The following is a 22293-nucleotide window of genomic DNA, read 5'->3' as shown; positions in this document are numbered from 1 at the left end:
ATAAATAGTGGGGTGTGGTAGTAATAGCAGGTAGATAGTGGAGCAGATGGACAGGCCAAGGGAGCATTGAGCCTGGCTTTGGGCAATCAATGTCTCACTGAGAGCCCTTGGAAGTGCCTGGCCACATTGTTTACGCCTTCAGTGCTTTGTTAGCAGTTGGTGACACCCACCTCAGTAGGAGGCTGGTGCACAGTGTGACAAGGATGGCACTTGACAGTTGAAGGTTCAAAACTATGTGATGTGACCTACGAAGATGGATCTTCCTGCCTCCCATCCGATGTTAGTACTGGACACAGGCCACAGAAGCTTCGAGAAGGGCACAAAGAGGGGGATGACAGGGGCGTCCCAAAGCCATGGCTCTGTCTGCTCTTTACATCTTCTTCAGACAGACAACCTCAAGGAGATGACTGTAAGATCAGAACCAGCTCGAGGCATGAGGGGAAGCCCATATTAACAACTGCCAATGCTGAAACATCAGCAAATCCTCAAAAACCAAGGAACAGCCTGTCCCAGCCTTATTGAACAGGCATTATCAATCCTTTCAGACAAGCAGTTCAAATACAATGGTAGGAATCTGTGGCTAGAATGCAGTGATCCTCAGAAATGTGTTAGAAGTACCTCACCAGTATGGATTTGACACTGTTTACTTAGTGATTTAAGACAGTTTACTGAAAGGTCCTGTGAAGAGATTGATAGAGTTTGATTCAGTTTAATTAAAGTACTAGAGTCATAAAAATATTGGCTTTCCTTCATGAAGTGTTCATTGAAGTTGTGCTGGATCTTCCCCAGACATTCATCCCTTTTGTCTACTGCACCATGTAACACACCGGAGTTAAAAAGGATTTCTGCAAACTGGTCCAGGTCATTCAGGGTACATCTAACAATTTTTTCACTTCACAACAATTTTCCTTTCATAAATCCAATCCTGTCACTGTTTTCCAAGTGCTGTGCTATTAAATCTTTTATAATGAACATTATCATTTTCAGGGAAACTTAAAGTTTGTTAGTGGACAGCAAAATGTCTTCCTGGACAATGTTTTCTTAAATTAAAAAAAAATCATAATTGGGAATTTCTTCAGGCAGAGGGTGGTGAATCTGTGGAGCTCATTGCCAGAGAAGGCTATGGAGGTCAAGTCATTACCTGTGTTTAAGACAAACATAGATAGGTTCTTGATTAGTACAGGGATCAATGGTTATAGAAAGAAGGCAGGAGATTGGGATTAAGAAATATATCAGCAATGATCAAATAGTGGAGCAGATTTGATGGGCCAAATGACCACAATCTGCTCCTATATCTTATGGTCTAAGAGTTCTGTCACAACACCTTCAATCATCTGCTCTTCATCTCATTGTTTATGCAACTGGGCTCTTTGGTGCCTTACTTACGGAATCACAACTTCCAACTTTAATGCTCTTATCGCAAGTCTAAGCAAACCACATCCACTGGTTCTTCATATCAACACTACAAGTTACATCCTCGAAAAATTTAGATTAGATTAGATTCCCTACAGTGTGGAAACAGGACCTTCAACCCAACAAGTCCACACCACCCCTTGAAGCATCCCACCCAGACCCATCGCCCTATAACCCACACACCCCTGAACACTACGGGAAATTTAGCATGGCCAATCCACCTAGCCCACACATCTTTGGACTGTGGGAGAAAACCAGAGCACCTGGAGGAAATCCACGCAGACACGGGGAGAATGTGCAAGCTCCACACAGACAGTCGCCCGAGACGGGGATCGAACCCTGGCGCTGTGAGGCTGCTGTCTATCCACTGAGCCACCGTGCCACCCCAATAGATTTGTCAAGCATGATTTTGTGGTCAGCAGCCCGATGATTTCCAGTATCATCACAGAAATATTGGCATTTTTTCAAGAACCTGGTTAAAAACTCAAAACATGAAAGCTAAATTTAAGCCTAGCTGGACTCTGTAATTTGCAAACTGCAGAACTGGAACAGACAGTATTCATTCTGCCAGGCCTTGGGCAATCAATATCCCACCAAAACCCCCTGGAACTGCCTGGACACATTGTCTTAGAATGAGCTATTGTTTACACCTCCAGTGAATGTGCTTTGTTAGCAGAATGTCACGCAGACTTGGTGGCACCCAGCTCAGTAGGAGGCCAGGGACACAGTGAGACAAGGATGGCACTTGACAGTTGAAGGTTCAAAACCACATTATGTGACCTACAAAGATGGATCCTCCTGTCCCCGACTGACACTAATATTGAACTCAGGCCATAGAAGCTTTGAGAAAGGCACAAAGAGGGAGATGACATGGGCATTTTGAAGCCTGGCAATACCCGAAACGTTGGCTGCTCCTTTCCTCCAGATGCTGCCTGGTCTACCATGTTTTTCCAGCCTCCTGTTTGTCTACCTTCGATTCCAGCGTCTGTCTCTGGATTAATAGTTTACTGACAATACCACCAGACCATCACCTCCCATTCCACCTCATTGCAACTATTCAAAAATCTGGGCGTTAGGCATCTTTTCAGGTGCAGCATGATCCAACTGCGAGGCCATAATGATCTTTACTGAAAATAAAAGGTAAAGTCACCATAGTTCTACCAGGCCAGAGTCTCTCTGCATAGACTGACAACTGGTGGTAGTCACCACATATCAGGCAAGGGGACAGGTTGTGAAGGAGTATCCTAAGCCAGTGTGGGGACTGAACCCATGCTGTTGGCACCTCTCATGCATCACAGAGCAGCCGGTCAACCAACTGAGCTAAGTCCCGGTCTCTGAAAAGTCAGCACAAATAAACCAGATGGCAACTTTTCTGAAATCATTCCAAAAAGCAAAGATGAAATGAGATTTTAAAAATCATATAATTTTGCAGCATTATGGTAATACCAGTTGATTTTAATTCAGCCCAATAGATTTAATACCACTCATGTCATGGATAAAACCAGTGACATGTTCAGTTACAGCATCTGAAATGCTTAGATAAATACAAATCTCCTCATGGGAATTCAAACAAGCTTGTAAACACAGAGATCAAAGTGGTCGGGTATAAGGTTATTACAACATTAGCTCATATCTGAGACAGCCTGTGTGAGCAGCTCCATTCATGAATTATTATTTTTCATTCCACATGACCTAATTTTAAACTGTAGTGCAACAACACTGCTGAAGCTAAATGCATATTTCATATAATGTATCATCAAACTATGTCTGTGCTATGAAGTGTCATTACTTTGACATGATTATCACTAAATACAGCTCACATAAAATAGAGCAATTGCCTCATGAGGGTATATGCAATTGATCCAACAGCATCCGATTCAATTTTCAGAAAGGTATTTTACTTCAGAATGAAAAGTGCATTTATCTATTAAGGGATAAAATCCAAAATGGATTTCTAAATACTTAGTAGTTCTTTCACCATTTTAAGCACAAAATAAAGTCAGAATCTAAAGATTTTCATGGCTATTGTCCAGAGCAGCTTATTTCAGGTTATGTTGTAGGTATCTATTGTTCACTTACATCTCTATGATCTACAACTGTGATTGACAGGATAGGCTCCAGTAATTTTGAGGGGTGCTGATTTACTTTCTTTTAATGTTATACATGCTTGGAAGTGAATCATGCATGGAGGCATATCTCCATGGAATAAAAATCAGATGAATTCTATAAAGATCTGCTCTATTTGAGCACCAGCCAGATGGTAAAGATAAAAATCAAGCATTTCATGAACAAGACATTAATTTAAGCAGCCTATAAAATAAACATGTTAAAAGCTATATTCTGATTTTCATCTTTCATTGACAGAACCTTCCAAGCCCATGATCCCTAACATCTAAAAAGACAAAAGCATGGGAACACTATCATCTTCAAGTTCCCTCGAAACCACACACCATGCTGGTTTGACCAATACTGCATTTCTTCACCATTATCGGGTCAAATCCTGGAACTCCCTTCATATTCCCTCCTTGATAGCACTGTGGCCATTCCTACACTTCATTGACCACTGTGATTCAAGAAGATATCTTAACACCTCCTTCACAATAAGGGATTGGCCAATAAATGCTGGCCTACCAGCAACACCCACATCCTATGAACAAATCTGCAAACAAAAGACAAATGATTCTGTCAATGGTAGACCTTTATAAGATCAGTCCAAAAAGATCCCAATGCCTCACTCTCCATCCATGTTTATACAGTCTTCTTTCATCAGTTATAACCTTCTTTATCTCAAGCATTCCCATGGCTCCAACATATTTCTCCAATTTCTTACTACTCTTTTACTCACAGTTTTAAGTTGATGGTATTATGTTCCTGATTCCTCAACCAGAGGAAATAATGGTTCCCCCTTCACACTATCTAGATGTTTCATAATTTATAACATGTAATAAATCTCTGTTCAGGCAGAAATAGGTATTATTCTGGCAAATTTTCCAAAATACCAATGATACAAAAGCAGAAGATTTGGCTTATCTGGTTCATTTATAGCTTGATCAACAGTAATTTAAATTAAATTTACTGAAATACTTTCAAACATTAATTAATTGAGATGAGTAAAGACATTTTAAATCATGTAAACCTACTCACCCTTCTATTATTATATTTCAAAACTGTGTAAAATTTATCATCTGATGCTGCTCTGTTTGGGGTTGCTATGACAACCCCTGGTAAATAACAATCATTTCCAGCCTCGGCATCACTACGAACCAAAACAAAGTCTCCCACCTGGAAATTATTAAATAATATCTAATTAACCTTCAAAAATAAATCATCATGTAATTATATCAAAAAACGTGATAGTAACAATTGCAACAACTTAAGAGTTACACAGCGACTTTAACATTATAAAACAGCTTATGTGCTTCACATTAAAAAATAAAATTTCACACCAAACCACATAAAGTGATAATCAAACGTTTGTTCAAAGTGGTAGAGTTTAAGGAGTGACTAAGAGGAGGAAGGTAAAGTGGAGAATTAGAAAGGTTTAGGAAGGGGCACATTCCAGAAATAAGGCTAGAATGTAGCAAGCCAGAGATGGGTGCATTGGAATAGTCAAGAGTAGAAATAACTAAAGTAAGGATGAGGGCTTCAGTAGATCATGCACTAGGGCAGCGCAGAAATTGATAGTATTGTAGAGGTGGAAATAGGCAGTCTCATACAGATATGAATGTTGTACTCGGAAATATATCTTAGAGTCAAATATGACAACAAGGTTGCAAAAAATCTAGTTCAGTTGTCAGAGAGAAGGATGGAGCTGAACACTAGGAAACTGAATGAGGACTGAAAACAATGGCTTTACTCTTCCAAATTTCTGCTCATCCAACACTGGTTGTTGGTTAAGGAGTCTGATAATTTAACAACAGTAGATGAGTTGAGGGAGGTGGTAGGGACGTAGAGCTGACTGTGGTGAATGGGCAGCTGAAAGTAATGCAATTGGGTTTCCGGATGCTGTCCAAGAGGGGCAACATGTAAAATGAGAACGAGGAGGAGACTGAGGATTAATCCTTGGGAATGCCAGAGGTAATGTGGCAGTGGGAAGACAAACCACTGCAGGTGATGCTCTACAATTAAATGGAACTGGGTGAGAGAAGTCCCAGTTACCCGAACAACGGTGGAGAATACGTGAAGTGAGATGGTGTCAGAGGTAGAAGACAGGCAAATATGTACATAACATGAAAAAGATCATTTTTAAAGACATATCTGTGAAAAATATGGGTCTAGATTAAACACAACCACGCTAGCGTGCATCAAGTGCTTACTGTACAGGGAAATTCTATTTAAATCTCTGGAGACTTATATGACGCACACAAACCAGATTTTCAAAGTAAAATCAGTTCACAAATGTAAGTCAGCACAATCTCTTCAATGAAATTATTCTATTTGAAATTAAGCCAGTCAAACCAGGTTTAAGTAAAGCTCAGTCTTTTTGAATCAGAGACTGCAGATGTTGGAGAATCTGAGATAACCAAGTGTAGAACTGGATGAACACAGCAGGCCAAGCTTTTGTGCTCTAAGATGCTGCTTGGCCTGCTGTGTTCATCCTGCTCTATGCTTTGTTATCTCTTTTTGAATCAGCTTTCTTTATCAAAATGGCTATTTCTTGCAGGTGCACAGTCAACTGTTGCACAATCTAATGAGGATTTGAAGCTTGATTGCAGGCCTGCATGGCTTTCCCCAGGGGGCCAAGGATAAACTAGGACTGCTCAATTTCTCCAGTTTGTCTTTTATCCTTGACTGCCTGTAATCTTTGATATTTGAAGAAATAAACACCAGCACTTGAGATTGCTCCCCAGGTAGTACTTTCTAATGTATTTTTCTTTGTTTGCAGCGGACATGCCAAATTTCCTGAGGTTTGCCTTCAAGTAATCCTGAAGCCTGAATCCTGACCTGGCTCACTGATGCTAATTAAGTATAAGTTGTCAATGTGTGGCTGCCTGGGCAGCTTCAACAACAGTCATATGTGTAAGCACATCCACTGTAACTCCGCTAGACTCTGATGATGAGTTCCAGATATTTCTCTTCTTTGAAGACATGTGTGCAACATGAATAGGCCCTTTTTAAACATGTAGCCTTTGGGTTTAGTCTGGGCCCATTTTTTAATTTGGGAACATGGAAAGCTCGGAAGAGACAAGACACAGATCTTCAAAAAAATGACTGACATTTGTACAGCACATTTAAAGTAAATAAACTTCCTGACATTGCAAGAAGACGTATGAAAAACAGACACAGCAAATGGGGATGTAAACAAAAATATTTTGGATAATAAGTATTCATGTATAAATATACCAATTTCAAACAAGGCTACAGATTAAAAGAAACTGCTTCTACCTGCACAATAACAGATTTTTGGTACATTTTGGTTTAGTATCCAGGGTAAAGAATGACTTTAGGATCAATTAGTACCTTAAATAAAAGCTGAATTTATAAAGGTTGAAGCTTTTCACAAAATTAAACAACACTGATTTGTTTTTTTTTGCTGAAGATACTTTCAACAGAATAATTAAGGAAAGTCTGTTTCTACTAGCAGAAAAATAAGTATCAGATAATCATAATTTAAGATAATTAACGAAGGAATCAGAAGGAAGATGTGAATTTTTAATATCCTACGATAGTATTATGGTCTGCAATACACTATCTGAAGGAATAGTGAGAGTAAATACAACAGGAGCTTTCATAAGGGAATTACGTGTATAATTGCAAAAGAAAAAATAGCAACATTATACGGTCAAAGTGAAACAAACTCAATAATCATTTCAAGGAGTCAACATGGACGTAATGACCATATAGCTTCTTTCTGTGCTATATGATTCAAAAAAAGCATTATTTTGATAAAGGCTGTAAAAAAGGCACAGAATGGGTGACTAGCCACTTTCCTAAAGTATGGATTTAGTTGCTGCTCACTGCCTTCAGAGAAACCAAGAGCAGTTAAAGCTGTCAGCAATGTGCCCACCAAAGGTCCATCAATGAGACCCCAAAACAGAGGTAAGTGAGGGTCAGATGGAGCTCTCAGGGTGTGAGAGATGGGATCGGAGGTGCAGGCATTCAAAGTCCGGGATGGATTTCAGTAACCAATCTGCCTGCCCCATCCGAATACAGGCTCCTTCAGGTCGATACAGAGTACCTGAGAATGAGGGCATCCCTGGTAGGCCAATGGAAAACACAAGATGATTTTCTGGGGAAGGCTTCGGAAGGTGTGTGAAAGCCTATGCAACTCCCTATTAATCCCTGAACCACCACTGAACTGCACTGGGATCAGGGATAGCACAACCCATCGGCTGATTAACAAACTTAATGGGAATGTCTGCCCACTGCCTGTGGCCAGGAATCCCATATCAGACCCTTCTATCCTAACCTAGGAGGTGGAAACTGAGGGGAAATCCCTCCTACAATTCTGTGGGCATGGCTGCACTTCTCCAATGGTGACAGAATACATTAAAGTCTGTACAATCAGCTTCTTTATTCCACTCTTGGATCCTTTAGGTACTTCCCCGTTTCTTTTTATTAAAGTCAACAGCACTTTGTTGCACAAAGTCAGGGATCATGGATACAAAAAAATTGAATTCCTACATCCCACTTAGCAGACATGACATTTTTGCTTTTTGTGCAATTTAAGCCAGGAGGAAGAAGGTAGTAGGATCCACCCTCTTAAGTATTAGCTTTTGAGGCCTCTGAGACAGAAACCAGCAACTGCCCGGTGCATACCTCTGCCCCACTAATATCACTGAGATTGAGTTGATGTATAGCTCTGCCAGCTCTAATGCACTCAGTGCCTCTTGCCCTAGTGCATACACCCTTTCCTCTTATAGCACTTCTACCAAGACTTCATCAAATTGTGTGCTCTGCTAATCCTCTGCTCCATATTCCCTAAAGGTTTTACCTCCTAAATATTTCAGCCTTTAAATAAATAATAGCTGCGAGGCTACAAATCCCCTGCTGTAGTGTTCAATATCCCTTACAGCAAGCTTGACCTAACTCGTGTTATTCCTGCCAGGAATGCCTTGGGAATATGTAGCAGGTTCAATACCTAGATATTATTAACCCACAGGCCTTTTAAGATGGAAGATGTATATAGGAAACATCCTGCACCAATAATTCACATTTAAAACTAGATGTCTGTAAGATCTCTATCTTAATCTCATAGTTCTCTTACTGTCAATGAAGGACAGGATGAAGCTCCTCCAACACGAATCAAAAATCTAGTTGGTGTAACCTGGGTGTCTCCTTTAGCGAAAACAATTATGGCTTTCTTTGCACTAGCACACTTAGTCACGATTCCTGAGAACATCAGAGATGTCACAAAGAAAATCTGAGGCATAGTTCTCACATATTAAAAACAACAGCATCATTGAGTAGATTTGCAATGTAACTGAAATGGGGAGATAATTATTTTAACATCTAATGTCAACCTGCACATGCATCAATACGTCCATTAGTAGAGATCGCCGTTTTGCATTTTATTAAATGGCACCAGCACAGATGCATAACAGTATCAACTTCACAGTGAAATAACTTGTTCATTTGGAACTGTATCATCTGGAAGTTAATTTTTACTCCTTCAAGATCAAACAAAGAGCAGATAAAAGTGTGGGAGAGCTGGCGCCGCAGCACATGAAAAATCATTTAGAAAATCTTCATTTAAGTGCCTGTTTCTGATTTTAAAGTTGAATATCAGAACATTAAACAAATTCCATTATAAATTTTATAAATACTAAAAAGCTCTAAAACCATATGGATGCCTAGCAGCTACATACTATAAGAACAGAATTTTAATGTTTTTTTAAGAAATAATGCATAATCCATTGACATTTTGCTTTTTGAAACTGCCACAGAAATAACCTCAAACACAGGAGATAATAAGTTTGCAATGTTAGGGCAGATCCTGGCTAAAGTTCACCAACTTGTTACCATTCCAGAAAGTTTATCCCCACAATGTATATCCCCTGGGAGAGAAGGGAGGAATTGACTCCCCGTCTTTATTCACCCACCCCTCAATCGGTCACAGCAAGATTGATTTTAAAAGTAGCCATCCTTTGTGAATTCCTTTCTTCTAGTCTCAAATTAACTTTTGTTTTGAAAGGAGCCAAGTTAAACAGGCTTTCTTGAATTAACAATAAAAGTGAGTTTATTAATTACTAGACACACAAAGAGTGTCAACAGGCGTACATGCTGATTAGAGGTAAGAGGCAAGTTCAAAAAGATAAAGGTGTTTCAAAAAGAATCAGTCTCTGAATTAGACCACAGGATATAGGAGCAGAAACAAACCATTCATCCCATCAAGTCCCATCCAATAAAACCATGGCCAATCTTATCGTCTTCAATTCCACTTTCTTGCCTTTGCCTCATAACCTTTAATTCACCAAGGTAAAAATTGATCTCAGCCTTAAATATACTCAACGACCGAGCCTTAACAGTTGTCTGTGGTAAAGAATTCGACAAATTCACTTGCCGCTGAGAAAAGATTCTTCTGTATCTCTGTGTGAAAAGTGTGACCTTTTATTCTGAGAGTATGCCCTCTGGTCCTAAACGCTCCCACAAGGCTTGTACACCTTGGCATCGCAAGTGCACATCTCAATATTTCTTAAATGTTATGAGGGCTTCTGCCTCTACCACCGTTACAAGCTGTGAGTTCCAAGCTGTCACCACCCTCTGAGTGAAAAAAAATTCCTCTTAGCCCCTCTAAACTACCTGCCCCTTACCTTATATCTACGCCCCCCTAATCATTGATCCCCCTACCAAGGGGAAACGTTTCTTCCTGTCTAAACTTTCTGTGCCCCTCATAATTTTATATAACTCAATCATGTTCACCCTCAGTCTCCTCTGCTCCAAGGAATACAATCACATTCTGTCTGATCTTTCTTTATAATTCAAACTCTCCAGTCCAGGCAACATCTTGGTAAATCTTCTCTGTATACTTTCCAGCGCAATCACATCCCTCCTAAACTGTGAATTCCGGAACTGCACACAATACATGAGCAATAGCACAACTGATGCAGTTTACAGTCCCAGCATAACGTCCCTGTTCTTAAACTCTGCACCTTGGCCAATAAAGGCAATTATCCCATAAATCTCCTTAACCAATGTGTCTGCCTGCCCTGCCACTTTAAGGGACCGGCGGACATGCACGCCAAGGTGCCTCTGATCCTCAATGCTCCCCAGGGTCCTGCCATTCATCAGATATCCCTTGTCTTTTTGACCTGCCCAAGTGCATTACCTCACGTTTATCTGATTTAAATTCCATTTGCCACAAATAAGCCCATGTGACCAGCCAGTCTACATCCTTCTTGCTCTTTACTACCCCATCGATTTTCATATCACCCAAGAATGATCAAACCTCTTACATTCAAGTACAAATTGTTTATATATACAACAAACAGCTAGAGACCCTAGGCCCCCATAAGATTACTGCGCAACTTCAGAAGGGCACAGACAAGTTGATGGACTGGACAGATCCGTGACCATCAAGCCTCAATGCAGAGGAGTGCAAGGTGAGGCACCCTGGCTGGAAAAACATGGACAGACATTAGAAGATAGGGGGCAGGATTCCAAAAGGGCACAGAAGCAGCAGGATCTGGGTGTACATGTGCATGGACCACCAAAAGTGAGAGTAATTGCCGTTGACATCAAGACTGCATTGTGGCATTCAGGAGCCCTGCAAAAACTGGAGTCAATGGAAATTGGGGGAAAACTCTGCATTGGCTGGAGTCATACCTGGCACATAGGAAGATCATTGTGGTTCATTCAGTGATCTCATTTCCAGGTATCTCTGCAGGAGTTCCTCAGGGTAATGTCTTTGGCCACGTCATCTTCAGTTGCTTCAATGACCACCCCTCCATCATAATACCAGAAATGACAATGTTCAGCAGCATTCATGGCTTCACAGATACTGAAGCACTCCATTTCCAAATGCAGCTAGACCTGGACAATATCCAGGTTTGGGCTAACAGATAGCAAATAACTTTCATGCCATAAGCATGCCAGGCTATGGCCATCTCCAACACAAGAGAACCTAACCATCACATATTGACCAGATGAGTATAGCACCAACACGTAAGAAGCTTGACACCATGCAAGACAAACAGCCCACATGACTGACACCTCATCCACAAGCATCCGCTCCCACCACCACGCAGTATCAATAGTGAGTACCATCTACAATATGCACTGCAGAAATTCATCAAGGCTCCTTAGATATCACCTTCCAAGCCCACAATCACTTCCGTCCAGAAAGACAAGGGCAACAGAATAATGGGAACACCATCTGCAAGTTCCTCTCTAAGCTACATACCATCCTGATTTGGAAATGTATTGCCATTGCTTCAGTCATGCTGGGTCAAAATTCTGGAACTCCCTTCCTAATTGCATTACAGGTCTACCTACAGCAAATGTATTGCTGCAGTTCACTTAAGCAGCTCACCACCACCTTCTCAAGAACAACAATGGATGGGCAATAATTTCTATACCAGTCAGCAACACCCACATCCCATAAATGAAGAAAAATAAAACTACCACAAGCCATGATCAGACAGTACTCTACAGTGCTGCTAGCTGGGGACTTTTTGTTTTTGTTGTTTAATGGAATGGTTTGATATTGATGCATGTCTACTAGGTCACTTCAGAGAGAGATTAACAGATAATCACATTGATATGGAACTGCAATCCATGTGTTGTAGATGTACCCACAATGCAGATTGAAAGAGAGCTCCAGGTCTTTGACCCAGTGTCAATGACGGAGCAGTGATGTAGCTCTGTGTGAATATGCTGTGTGAATTGGACAGAAACTTGCAGATTATTGGTGCTCCCATGCATCTGCTCCACTTCATCTAGGTGGTACAGGGAGTGCTTGTGAAAGAGGTTGTCAAAGGTGCCTTCTCAAGTTGTCACAGTTACCAATGTACATGTTACACAAGGATGATGCAGTGAATGACTATTATAGACAGCATATAGGGTGGCAAAGGCCTTGAGTAGCATTGGCAGCACATTCGTCCAGACAAGTAGACAGTATCCATCATATTCTTGACTTTCATCTTGCACATAGGGAGAGCTTGGCAAGTCAAGAGACAAATCACTTGCCACAGAATTCCCAATCTTTGACCTGCTTTTGTAGCCACATTTTTGAACTGAAGGCTATAGGACCTGATTTTTTTCCGAGTGTCGCTGATATCCACTGTGGATAAGAACAGGAATCTTTTCTCCCGGCTCCCATATGCATTAGTTCCCTGCACATCTTCCGCACGCATTTCATGGCTACCCACAACATAGAATACTTTTTGAGAAGAAGGTTAAATGATAAGAATATAGCAGTTATAGAGAGTTGTAGCATTTCTAAACTGAAAAGTGTTGGATCTATTGCTTTTATTAAAAGTAAAGTACAATTATTGCTTAGTGGATCTCTATTATTTCAATGTGATGGAGTTTTACATGCACACTTTGCAAAAGAGGCCAAATACCTGAGAAAATTCTGAACTGAGCTGTCATGATTTCAAGTACAAATACTCACTAGATCACTTCCAATTGATTATCATAAAGGTTAGGGAACGAACTTTACATTTCAACAGAAATTACTCCTTCTCCATTTCTCAGGGACAAGAACATTTTTCAGTGCGAGTAGCTTTAATGAACAATCTTAAGCCTTCCAGTAACCTACATGGCAATCTTTAAATTTTGAAACAGGTTTATGTTAGGGTCTTGGTAATCAAAGCAAACGCCAGACATTCAACCCACCTGGGTAATAAAAACCATCAACTTCTGACCTTGCAATTACCCTCTGACCTCTGAGAGTGTCCAATCTTCTTCCGGCCTGTTTTGTGGCTTTCTGTACGTTGTGACTATGATCTCTGGGAACATGACGCATGTATTCCGGCTCCTGTAAAGGATAATGTAGAAGTAGAAATTCTAAGGCAAAAACAAAATGATTGTACAAAGGAATGACCTACCATCTTTATAATTTGAGGAAGAGATGAAATAAGTGACTCTTCAACACAACTATTTTTACCATTACATTCTCAGGTTCATACGCCTCAGTGAAAGTAATGGATAAGATGCATACTGTGGATTTCTTGTTTGCAATCAATTATAAAATTCATTCCTCACTGCAAATGGTTTAAGGGCATTCAGGAAGACATCCCCATGAATTAAAGTCACTCATATAAAGAAGGTCATTACTAATATTGTGCATTTACCACGGGCTTTACTGGAAGACCTGTCCTCAAGTTATCAAATATTGAACAGCTCAGTCATTTTATGTCTTCTGAATTAAACACACAACAATCACATTGTACATTTTGCAATGTAACCAAGAGGAACAATGAAGCCATAATGCAAGGAGCTGATCCCCGATGGCTAAGATGTAAAATGCACCCAATGGAGTTGGCCAGCATGAATAGGCAAAGAACCTGTACACAGACCACGCACAAGACTGTGTCCAATTTTGGGCCCCACTCCTCAGGAAGGACATACTAGCCCTGGAGCATGTCCAGCGGAGATTCACACGGATGATCCCTGGAATGGTAGGTTTAACATATGATGAACGGCTGAGGATCCTGGGATTGTACTCATTAGAGTTTAGAAGGTTGAGGGGAGATCTAATAGAAACTTACAAGATAATGTACGGTTCAGAAGGGGTGGATGCTAGGAAGTAGTTTCCGTTAGGCGGGGAGACTAGGACCCGTGGGCACAGCCTTAAAATTAGAGGGGGTAAATTTAAAATGGAAATGAGATGACATTTCTTCAGCCAGAGAGTGGTGGGCTTGTGGAATTCATTGCCACGGAGTGCAGTGGAGGCCGGGACGTTGGATGCCTTCAAGGCAGAGATCGGCAAATTCTTGATCTCACAAGGAATCAAGGGCTACGGGGAGAGTGCAGGGAAGTGGAGTTGAAATGCCCATCAGCCATGATTTAAATGGCGGAGTGGTCTTGATGGGTCGAATGGCCTTACTTCCACTCCTATGTCTTATGGTCTTAAGACTCTATCCAGTCATGAGAATTGTTCAGGTTGAGGAATATAGGATAAGCATACCATGACAGTTTAAATAACTGCCCTGTAGACCATAATGACATAGGACGTACTTGTGATACCAGGCTTATACGAAGGACCAGAGTATATATGCAGCAAAGCATAACAAGTAATAAGCTGATGAAGGAGGTGGAGGTAAAACAGAATGATGACAGCTGTTGTAAAATGTGATCAATGTTTAGCCCTCCAAAGCTGAATAAGAGTCAAATAAGGCCCGATTGGATAATAAGAAATTTAAAGCTTTTGAGAAGATTCGTAGCTCGGGTTGTGGATGAGGTTGTAGACTTGCTCGCTGAGCTGGTGTGTTTGATTACAGGCGTTTCGTCACCCTGCTAAGTAACATTGTCAGTGCAGCCTCCGATGAAGCATCGGTGTGCTTACTCGCCCAGTTTTTCTACCTTTGACTTCTACAATCCTTACCTGGTCTAGCCAACGTGTGACCGCAGACCCACAGCAATGTGATTGATGCTTAAATGCCCTCTGGACAGTTGGGGATGGATAATAAGTGGTGACCTGGCCAGAAACTGCCCGCATCCCATGAACAAATGAAAAGTGTATCTTCGCGTTGTTCCTTACATAGCTAAACAAGCTAATTCAAATATTACTCATTAGGAGATTGTACACTTCCTTGCTGAGCCGGCGTGTTTGATTACAGGCGTTTCGTCACCCTGCTAGGTAACATTGTCAGTGTGCCTCTGGTGAAGCGTCGGTGTGCTGTCCCCCTCGTTACTTATACGCCTCGGTTTGCTGGGGTGGTTGCCATTGCTTTCAGTTCTGTTTCTCAGTGGTTTGAGAAGATTTGTAAACCACTGAAAAACAGAACTGGAAGTAATGTCAACTGCCCCAGCAAACTGAGGCACATAAATGATAAGGGGGACAGAACATTGACGCTTCACCAGGGGCGCATTGACAACGTTACTTAGCAGGGTGACGAAACGCCTGTAATCAAACACGCCGGCTCAGCAAGGAAGTGTACAATCTCCTAATGAGTAATATTTGAATTAGCTTGTTTAGCTATGTAAGGAACAACGCGAAGAGACACTTTTCATTTGTTCATGGGATGCGGGCAGTTTCTGGCCAGGTCACCACTTATTATCCATCCCTAACTGTCCAGAGGGCATTTAAGCATCAATCACATTGCTGTGGGTCTGCGGTCACACGTTGGCTAGACCAGGTAAGGATTGTAGAAGTCAAAAGGTAGAAAAACTGGGCGAGTAAGCACACCGATGCTTCATCGGAGGCTGCACTGAGGATGTTACCCAGCATAGTTACGAAACGTCTGCGATACAAGAAACCAGCTCGGTGAGCCAACCAACCTCAACACCCACAACCCACGCTACACAGCTACTCCAAAACCCTACAGCAAAAGGATGAAAGGTGGACCACAAAAAGGTGGGAAGGCGAGTAGTGAGGATGACATAAAGAGTCAGCAGAGGGGTAGAGATCAGAGATAATGGGAACTGCAGATGCTGGAGAATTCCAAGATAATAAAATGTGAGGCTGGATGAACACAGCAGGCCAAGCAGCATCTCAGGAGCACAAAAGCTGACGTTTCAGGCCTAGACCCTTCAGACAGCAGAGGGGTAGAGACAGGTTAAGTAAGTGGACGGCAACTTGGCAGATAGAATATAATGTGGGAAAATGTAAGGCTATGCACTTTGGCAGGAATAGAGGAGCTGGATATTATTTACACGGATAAAGACATGAGAAAGCTGCAGCATGGAGGAATTTTGAAGTCCTCACATATAAATCACTAAAAGCTGTCACATAAGTTCAGCAGCTGATAGGAAAGGCAAATGGAATGCAGGGCTTTATTTCTAATGGAACAGAGTACAGAAATAGGAAATGTTTGCTGAAACTACACAAGGCACATGTTAAACCACACTCAGAATACTGTGAACAGTTGAGATCCCTTTACCGAATGAAAGATTTACTAGCATTGGAGGCAGTCCAGACAAAGTTTACTAAGTGAGTCCCGGGTATTTTCTTATTAGGAGAGGTTGAGTAGATTGGGCCTGTACTCACTGGAATTTAAAAGAATGAGAGGCAACTTTATTGAATCATACAAGGCTTTTAGGAGACTTGACAGGAGGAAAAGCCGAACATGCTTCTGATCCCAGTCAGATCTCCTTGATCACAAAAGCAGCATAAACCCGAGAGAACTACAACAGAAGTTCCTAGAAAAGCTCAGCAGGTCTGGCAGCGTCTGTGAAGAAAAAGTTCAGAGTTAACGTTTCAGGTCCGGTCACCCTTCATCAGAACAGGCAATCAGGAGAGCAAAAAGGGAATTGGAAGAATAATGGCAGGTAAAATAAAGAAAAATCCTAAATTACTTTGCAAGTACAATAGGCTAGTAAGTAATTCAGGAAAGAGTAGGGCCATTAAGGACTATAGGAGTCATTTGTGCATGGAGCCGGAGAATGGAGGTAGATTTCGAAATAAACACTTCGCGTCTGTGCTTACAAGTGAGAGAAATGATGTGGATACAGAAATCGGGAGACGGACTGTGTTGTAGTTCATCATAATTTTAGACTTCAAAGACAGTTTTTTACAAGAATTAGTAAGCGATGCTTCATGAAGTGAAATACTTGAAATCCTTTGGACCCAGATCAGTTTCCATGTTGCAGTTGTTGCTCAAAGATCCTGCAGAAGATTTACAAACCGTTTCTTCGGCAGCCTTCTGGAGATCTGAGGCCTGTTGCTTATATGTATAACCAGTCTGGATTTCATCTTCCAATAATGTAATATCTTCCTGAGCAATAGGCCAACCCATTCTATCCAATGCCTGCAGTAAAGCCTTTCTGTGGTCTCCAAATGAGATTGGTTTATCACTGTTGAACCTTGTCCAAAATGAATGCACACAGAGAAAAGTAATAATCAAAGTCTAATTACAACTGCAGCAAAAATGCAAAAGCACAGATTTATAAAGAACATTGTTACTTACTTATCTCGCTCTTCCTGAGATAATGCTTTCCATACAATTAAATTTAGGCGCCTTGCAAAAGAAAGTGTTGAAAATTATTAACTAATAACAAACTTGGAACCTCTTGTCTTAATGTCAATGTCATCAAAACTAATACATTTTTGCACTGAGGTGAACAAATGATAGTGTTTGATGCCCAATGGTAATTCGCTTGCAAATACAACAGAGGATTCTGGAACAATAAGGTTTCAGTAAATAATGGCACCATAAGGTGCTGACAAATATAAGCTGTTATAGGTGTAAATGATATATCACTGCTCAGATTCTGACATATCCCATAAGTGGGTCACGCTACAAAGCTCACCAGTAAAGTCATTGATAAGTTACGTATAAGTTACATTCTTGTATATGAGCATGTACAAAATAATTATTGTAAGCAATTTCAACACACAAGACATAAACTTATGCTTGGATGTTACACAGACTCACTGGGCAGAGTTTCAGTGGAATGTGGGGCACATAAAATAAGTGGGGTATCTGGTCTAACACTTTCACACCCATTAGGGTGTGCACCATAATGCATGAGGTGAGTGAGCACTGAAATTGGTGCCTGCTGCCATTTGTAAATAGATAATGAAGAGTCATTTAGGTTGATGACAACCATATTGATCTGAATGACACACACATTACATGTGGTGTGAATGAGCGGGTGGGAGTGAACAAGCCATTTTTAAATGGCGTGGGCAATAAGATGAAGGATGGGGTGCACCTAACTACATGGGTGCCCAGTCCTCACAGCTGAGTACCACCGTGTATGTGGCTATTTGCAGTGCTATGCTCCACGACGTGGTTTTGCTACCACCATCCTCTCTTAAGGTCAGGATCTAAAGGGTTTACTTGTGTGGTTTGGTAAAGGAAAACCATTTGCTGGTCTAAAAGGAAGAATCTCTTGTTGTAAATCAGATGTAGTTTATTGCAGTTTATCTACTATCTACAATTTACACGGATGTGACCCATATTATTGCAGAGTCCCTGAGGAGTACCTACATGGTCAGTCGTACACAGCCATGATCCTAAGCTGTACTTCCTCCATGTCCAGAGGACATCATCATTGTGGATGGCACTTGAAGCACATTTCAGACCCTTATACAACACCCTGCATCTACTTTGGACACTTTACCCTAAAATTACACACAGCTCCTTCCTTCCTCACTCTGCACTCGAAAGGACTTATCATTCAGTGACTGACACGATCTTCCTCACGGTCCTTTCGACAGCTGTGGTAGCACTACTAATGAGCTCCGGCACAGCCAGATGTGAAGCGGCTTCCAGGCATTCAGTTCACGAGGGCACAATTTCCTCCAGAGAGAGGCTGAAGTCCTACTGCTGGGAGTGAAGGTGGAACAACTCCAAAGCTTCTTTCCATTGTATTGAAATTGCAAGTTTCATCCATTGTCTTCCTGAAAGCACTGTGACTGTTTTACCTCTGATGAATTCTGTGCTTACTTTCGTCCTTAAACCTTTAGACAAAAAAAATCTTTCGACTTTCAATTTTAGCTGGAGATATTATTTAAGCAGTGGTACAGCAATAAATGGATTTAAAATCAGCAATATGCAGCTAAATGCTATCATTTGTCCCTTTCAAACATTTCAGTCCAGGGGTTCCTCATCCAACTGATCGAGCAGAGCAAGAGGATAGCAGAACTGAAGATAAAGAAGTGTCATCTACTTTTGATTAGCAAGCAGCAGCTCAGACACTGACGCCACATACATAGGGCAGAGGACGGAGTGGAAAAGTCCAGCCACATCCAACCTGGGCAGGTCGGAGGATAGCACTGCCCATGAAGTAGCTCTTGACAGGGAGCTCTGTCTCAAACCATGATGCAGAGAGCATGGATGAAGACCTTAAAGACCAAAACTCACTGATGCCCAGAGAGCTTCTCTTTATGTGCATTGGTTGCCTACTAATGATGGAGAAGATGGAAGTGTCATCTAATGTCTTTATATACAGCACTGAGACCATGCACTCATTTTCAATTCACAGATCCTCAGGGGCCAAAAACCTGGATAATAATGCTACAAAATAGTTGTTCAGGCTTTTTTGGAACTCTGTGCATTATGTCCCAAACATTAGTTTGCCAGAAAGCAATTAAAATGGTGAAATTTAATCAAATTATTTCATAACTAAGTATGTTTGCCTCTGGTTATTATAAGTAGCCAAGTCAGGAAATCCAATGGGGAAATACTCAGTGGTCAGTATTTCTAGTTAAGTCATAACTATGTTTTGAAAGGTTACTTTTAAAGATTTTTCAAGATACACTAAGCCAGGAGAAGAAATTTACATCATTGAAATTACAGTAAACCGAGAACAGAAGTTTCCCAAGAGCAGCATTATTAAAAAATATTATGTTGCAGTGAAAAGCATGCAATTAAATTTTAAAATGTCAGGGAATGCTCAGCCTCTCATTATTTGAATAATTAGATATTTTCTGCTACAAACTTTACTGCCACATTAACAGAAACAAGGGTTATCATTTTAAAAAGGCAAGGCAATGTTATCAAAAAGAATGGATATACTATTTACTCTTCACGACTTTCAGAAAAGAGAGCATGAGTTACACTCCACATTACATGCACTGTGATGGCTCAGTCTGGTTTAAATGATGCTTCGCCATCCTGCAATGTGTAATTTTCATGTTCAACCTTTAGATAGAGTCATGGGGACACAGATATACAACATAGAAACAGGCCCTTTGGTCCAACTCATCCATGCCAACCAGATATAGAACATAGAACAATGCAGCTCAGAACAGGCCCTTTGGCCCTCGAAGTTGTGCCGTCCTGTGAACTAATTTAAGCCCCTCCCCCTACACTCATCTCAAATAGTTACACAAAAGTGCTTCAGATGAGGTCTCATCAAGGCACTTACAGCAACATTTTACCTGTACTTCTCTCTATCTAGTCTATTACATTCACTGCTCACAACTCAGTCTTCTTTACATTGGCAAGATCAAACACTGACTGAGTGACTGCTAATTCGATTCGATTTGTTTTGACTTATTGTCACGTGTACCTAAGTACAGGGAAAAGCTTTGTTTGTGCGCAGAACTGGCAGATCATAGTAAGCAACGATGTAGAGATCATTGGGTGTTTGGACAAAGCGAGGCATGCAGGTTAAACTGCATAGGAGGTGCGCAAAGCAAGATCAACATCAACAATGGACTGTCTAACTTTAAATAATGTAGATCTTGTTGATGTTGATCTTGCTCTGCGCACCTCCTGGGCATGCAGGTTAAACTGCACAGGAGGTGCGCAGAGCAAGATCAACATCAACAAGATCTACATTATTTAAAGTTAGACAGTCCATTGTTGATGTTGATCTTGCTTTGCGCACCTCCTATGCAGTTTAACCTGCATGCCTCGCTCTGTCCAAACACCCAATGATCTCTACATCTTTTGTTTCCTCCCACAGTCCAAAGATGTGCAGGTTAGGTGGATTGGCCATGCTAAATTGCCCATTGTGTTCAGGGGTGTTGTGTGGGTTATAGGGGGATGGGTCTGGGTGGGATGCTTCAAGGGGCAGTGTGGACTTGTTGGGCCGAAGAGCCTGTTTCCACACTGTAGGGAATCTAATCTAAATCTAATCTTCGCCTACTATGATCTGTGGGTAGAACTCTATCGAGTAAATTTAAGCATGATATACATTGACTTCTCTTGGGCGTGCATCTTGGTATTTGCTACTAAAATTCATGAAGCAACATCACTATGCCTGTGCTAATCGATTATTTTTACTGGGCAACAGTCCCCAGAGGAAATACTTACATGCACTCAGAACAGAATAGATTCAAAAATAGACAGACAGACAGGTATTCAGACAGGGTCACCAAGTAGGATGGCTCATCAGGAATCTTAGAGCTTGCAAGTAAGTGAACAGCAGGGCAAGGAGTTCATCGGAATAACTCGACAATGGCCAGACGTTCAGAAAGGGCAAGACCTGAATGGTGTAAAGAGTACAAAAGCTGGGTGAATAGGCCCAGGCACATGTATAGTCAAGCAACAAAATCCCCAGGAGAGTGAGAGTCAAAGTCAAGGACTCAAGTCAATACCTAAGACCAATGTTTATAATCAGGGCCTAACAAAAATAAAATGCATGATGAGGAGAAATGGCACAATTGAGTATCATGACAGCTCAGAGGTTAGCGTTACTGTCTCACAGCATCAGAGTCCTGAGTTCAATTCCAACCTCAGGTGACTGTGTGGAGTTTGCACGTTCTTCCCATGTTGTCGTGGGTTTCCTCCTACAGTCCAGAGATGTGCAGGTTGGGCAGATTGACCATGGGAATTGAGGATTACCGGCATCGAATAGGGGTGCTCTTAGTGGGATGCTCGGTGAAGGGCTGTTGTGGACTCAATAGGCCAAATGGCTTGCTTCCACACTGTAGAGATTCTATGAATTCATGATAGGAAAGGCCCTAGATTTCTGGCAAGCTCAAAGGACCTAGAAGGGTTTTCAACGCATTGAGTCAGGTTAATGGAAGAATAACAATAAGTGTGTTTTGTCAAGCGAGATCTGAAAATAGAGTAAAGGCTTCACACACACTCTGGTGTAGAAAACACATTCAAATTCTATTGTAAGAAGAACCTGATGAAGTGTCTGTTCTCTCCACATGCTGCCCAGTCTGTTCAATGTTTCCCACATTTTCTGTTTTGGTCACACTTATCCTTGCATTCACAAGCCTTACACTAATTGTCAGAAATTAAATAGTCTCCTTATGTCAACTTCTTCTGTACATTTTGTTTATTTGAAGAGCACAAACATACATCCTTTGAAATACCTTTCCTCCAGTCAAAATAAATTCAATGACTTGAATGTTTTGAGACCACCTGC

At 41.2% G+C, this 22293-nt stretch overlaps 1 protein-coding gene across 1 annotated transcript in view; it reads right to left on the bottom strand.

Moving 5' to 3' along the window:
- Positions 1-22293, bottom strand: part of LOC125453100 (von Willebrand factor A domain-containing protein 3B-like) — a 133414-nt gene that overhangs the window by 16504 nt on the left and 94617 nt on the right. The window contains exons 21-25 of the mRNA XM_048532201.2: positions 17427-17477; positions 17145-17322; positions 13192-13333; positions 8621-8745; positions 4558-4695 (exon numbers count right to left, since the gene is read on the bottom strand). Of these exons, the coding sequence (XP_048388158.1) occupies positions 4558-4695; positions 8621-8745; positions 13192-13333; positions 17145-17322; positions 17427-17477 (634 nt within the window). The remainder of the gene's footprint in view (positions 1-4557; positions 4696-8620; positions 8746-13191; positions 13334-17144; positions 17323-17426; positions 17478-22293) is intronic.

This window comes from Stegostoma tigrinum, chromosome 6 (genome assembly GCF_030684315.1).
Source record: "Stegostoma tigrinum isolate sSteTig4 chromosome 6, sSteTig4.hap1, whole genome shotgun sequence".
NCBI lineage: Eukaryota > Metazoa > Chordata > Chondrichthyes > Orectolobiformes > Stegostomatidae > Stegostoma > Stegostoma tigrinum.
Note: the sequence above shows the minus strand (reverse complement) of the source record. Positions and strands in the feature narration are given on the sequence as shown.